The following is a 4,097-nucleotide window of genomic DNA, read 5'->3' as shown; positions in this document are numbered from 1 at the left end:
GGGGCGTGGCCGGGGCCGCGCGGGGGCAGCGCGCGGATGTGTGCGATGAGCGCGCGCGTGTCGGACATGGACTGCTCGACGGAGGGCTCGGTGTAGTAGTCGGGGCAGTTACGGTCCATGTTGCATTTCTAGCTGCGGGGTCAGCGTGTAGGCGCCGGGGCGCAGGCGCGGGGGCTCACCTACCCCGACGAGGGCGCGCTGGCCTGCAGGCGCGGACGGTGAGAAGACAGCGAATGTATGCGCGCGCTCGGACGCACCGTTTCTGTGTACGATGTCCGCCAGGGCCTTGGTGGACTCTAGATGCTGTGAGCCGTAGTAGCAGCAGGTGGTCGTCTGCCCGGGACAGAGAAAATGGGTGAGTGTCGGACGTGCTGAAGGGATGGACGTACGCCGCAGTCGATGATACGCCGCACGACGGTCTCGTACGTCTTTGTTGCAAAGTCTATGTCGGAGAACCTGGCCTCCATCGGGAACGTGACCTCGGACAGCCAATCGAGCAGCTCGTACTGCTGCCCGCTGCAGCGATGCGGTCAGGTCGCGCGAAAGAAAAGGGAAGCGGGACGCACCTTCCGATGTTCGGGACTTGCGGGGCATGCTGCGGGAGAAAGAGCGGGAGATCGTGTTGAGCACGGAGGAGCACACGGCGATGGGGTGACCCACCGTGTGCGTGTCGATGAGCCCGGGCATCAGGAACTCGCCAAACTTGAGCTCGACGAGGGAGTATCCGTCGACAAGGCCGTGCTTTGCCAGCACGTCCTGAAGGGCGCCCGCGGGGACGTCCTCCTCGAGCCAGTCGATCTGGCCGGTGCTGTCCGAGACGGCGAGGAGGGCGTGGGGGAGCGCAAGGTATGTGGTGAGGGATGCTGGGGAGATGAGTGCGCCGTAGTATATGGTCGACATGACGGATTGGCGTGGTCAGAAGGGGGCCGGAGACGGGAGGGCTCAGGCCATCGCAGACACATGGGCGCTCGCTGCTGGACATGCCATTTATGGAAGTTGTTTAGGAACGAGCAAATGGGAGTACAAGGCCATGTTATTCGAGAATACACTCGGTACGCTACGCGACAACACCGCCAGGGCCGGGTGCATACAACTCGAGATGCTTCAAGTAAGCGGGCTCGGACGTATGCCCGCTCATTGGCCCGGCAAGCACTTTCGAAATCGGACCTATTCGCAAAGCACCTTTCCGGTGGCGTTCTCCTCTCCCGATGTTGTGCTCAGAACCACCCATCGCTCGAGAAGAGTGGTCGAAGCGTGATGGGAAGTGTGATTTATGGCACAATCGCCTCCTTTCCCCATCCATGAACAACATCACCCGACGCGAGTACGCGAGTGGTTGATTTGCGAACAGAAACGGAGGTTGCATGCAGTCTGATGAGCTGCCGCTGGCCAGCGCAGACGACGACGGTGATGACGAAGGGGTATTATGTAGCTAAGCCGAACAAGCAAAGTGGCTGGAAACCTACTTGCCCGGTATTTCATACGGGTGTGACCCAGAAGCACCGGGCAGGTGGTGCGGCGTTTAGATAATCTTCTCGGCTTCTCGTGTTGGATAGCCTGCTGAGAGCCTGTCGGACGCAGTTGGGACTAGAGGGCCCTGCAGGGGGGCGTGCAGCGGAGATGAGGAGAGGGAGACAGCTTCAAGTCTGACCTGTAGCAATGCCGGGTCACTGGCGTCGGTAGGGGTCCGTCTGAACAGAGTTTGCCGGGAACTACGTCTGATGACTGGTGAGAAGGACGTCAGGATGGAGTAATATCATTACTCGCTGGGTACATCGATGGCGGCTGCCAGTGGACCTTTGTCAGGTCAATCACAGGGCAGGCGCGTCAGGTAGCGTAGAGTGAAAGGGGACGCCGAGGGAGAGATCACGCGTATGAGGGAGGGTCGGGATCCTGTCGGGATCTCTCCCCCGAGGTGCAGGCAGGGAGGTGAAACCGCCGCGCATGGTGAACCATCGTGCGCGGGTGGAGGAACCGGGGAATATGTGCAGAAAAGTAGAGAGGATGTGGAGAGAACATTGTGGGTGTCAACAAGGAGGGAAACGAGAGCCGACTGGAGTGAGATGGGAGATGGGACCCGGTCAAGATCAGGACATCGGCATGCCAGGTACGCGCCTTGGCGATCAGAGAAATGGAAGAGAGAGGGGAGAGACCATGTGCCGCTGCGTGCTCGTCGATACGGGCAGTGGGCAGGCCGTGCACGCGTCAAGTGGGAAGAGGAGGCTGGGGCAGAAATTGGGGGCAAGGGGACGCGTCGAGGGGGCGGGAAACGCGAGCGGACGCGTCTGTGGCGGAAGAGTGTGGGGAGGGAGCACATGGGCAGGAGACGCAACATGACGTCGAGCGCATCAGACACGGCGTGTGGCCTGCGGGCGTGAGATGCGAGAGAGAAAGAGAGAGAGGAGCCCGGGGGAGCACGGCGGGAGTGGCTTAGGCGAGATCGGCTGCAGTGGCCGCGGGCGGGAGGACAAGGGCGGGCTGTGCTGGCGACGTTGCCAACAGGGCATGAGGCCGCTTGGCCCGCGCGCTGTTATCGGCCAGCTCGTCCAGACTCGCAGTGCACGCGGTGTTCCAGTCGAGGAAATTCTGAGCTGCACGCACAGGCGCAGGCTGGTGCAGCTCTGCGCGAGAAACGAAGAGGAGAAGGCTGCTGTCGGGGACTCGGAGGGCAAAGAGAGGGAGGCCGTTGTGCGAATTCGGCGGCGGCGGCGACGGCGGCGGTGGCTGCCTGCGCGGCCCGGCGTCTCTTTTTCAACCCTTCACATCTCACCCACCTATTTAAATTTCTTATATATACCCTCCCTCCTCCCTCTCTCTTCCCCCGCCCTCTCGTCGCCTCCCGCGCGTCGACCTATACCCTTTGTCGTCGTCCGACCCGTCTTGCTCGCCCCCACCCCCCACCCTCAAGCCATCGTGTCCGCGCCCTATCTGCATCATGCCTTCCCTCCGCCGTACCCTCTCCTCTCCCCCCTCCCGTCGCGCCCCTTACCCCTCCTCCCTTTCCAGCAGCAGCAGCAGCGCCGCCACACGCCCCGCCGGCCACGTCCCCCGCAGAGCTTCAGGCTCCGACGTCAGCAATAGGAGAGTCCTCGCAGACCTCGATTGGTGGGTCGTCCAGGACGGCCAGTACGACGAGTTTGACCCCGCAAACGACATCCTAGACACCCCCCCGATTCTCGAACACGACGACCACCCTCACCATCATGTCCTCGCTGGCCCTGCTCTAGACCCCATCCCCGGCGTCCCTCCGCCCGCCTCGCAACAAGAACCCCGTGCAGATTCAACAAGCCTCTTCCAGGGCCCGTCGGCTCCGCCACCCGTCTTCCCCGACTTTCCCCTTCACAGCCTGTATGCCCGCGATTCCTCCGAGGTTAGTCTTCCTCGTTCACCATCGCGCGCCACACCGCGCGCATGTGTATGTCCTATCCCTCGCTAACACTTGCCATCCTCTCCCCAGTCCTTGTCCCCTCTTACCCCATTCGCCGACCTGTCCATTGCCCCCTGCACCCCTACCCGCATCCACCTCGATCAATCATCCGACAACGAATTTGATTCGCTTCAGAGCACCCCCGAGTCTGCACACTTCTCCCTATTGCCAGTACCCCTCCCGTCCTTTGGGAGTACCTTCATGGACATGGGCTCCCATCTTCCTGCTACCCATGTCTCTCCCCCCATGTTGGGCTACGGTCGCCGGCCCTCCACCGGCCCTTCCGGCATGATGAGATCCGCAAGTTACTCATGGGTCGAGTCTGAAATGTCCACCATGCGACAACGAGATTTTGAGGATCCGTTTGAGGACGTCTTCTCTCCTCCGGCTCCCTCCCCTTTCTTCTCCCTCACGCGCACCGACGTGGACGACCTCTTTTTCTGAATTCTTATCTGCACCCTCGCGTGCTCTAGTCATACATGCCATCCTATTCCTCAGTCTTGTGCCCTGTGTCCGCCTTCACGACTTGTTGACCGTTGACGACCGCCACATCATAGTAGCCTTCGCGTCTCTGCATCTCCATTCGCCGTACTCAACGCGCTCAAGGCGCAAGTTGTTGTACTACTCATCCACCGACGAAGCATTCGCTTGCACCTCGCCCTATCTATAT

At 61.3% G+C, this 4,097-nt stretch overlaps 1 protein-coding gene across 1 annotated transcript; it reads left to right on the top strand.

The window, feature by feature from the left end:
* Positions 1–2,935: 2,935 nt before the first annotated feature.
* On the top strand, positions 2,936–3,871 carry FIBRA_08742 (uncharacterized protein; the record flags this gene model as incomplete). The annotated part of the gene is made up of 2 exons (XM_012330368.1): positions 2,936–3,415; positions 3,458–3,871. 2 exons carry the CDS (start codon positions 2,936–2,938, stop codon positions 3,869–3,871), a joined length of 894 nt encoding a protein of 297 aa, XP_012185758.1.
* Between the last annotated feature and the right edge of the window lie 226 nt (positions 3,872–4,097).

Source organism: Fibroporia radiculosa, assembly GCF_000313525.1.
Source record: "Fibroporia radiculosa TFFH 294 genomic supercontigs, scaffold2507, whole genome shotgun sequence".
Classification (NCBI taxonomy): domain Eukaryota; kingdom Fungi; phylum Basidiomycota; class Agaricomycetes; order Polyporales; family Fibroporiaceae; genus Fibroporia; species Fibroporia radiculosa.
This window is presented reverse-complemented; position numbering and strand designations above follow the sequence as displayed.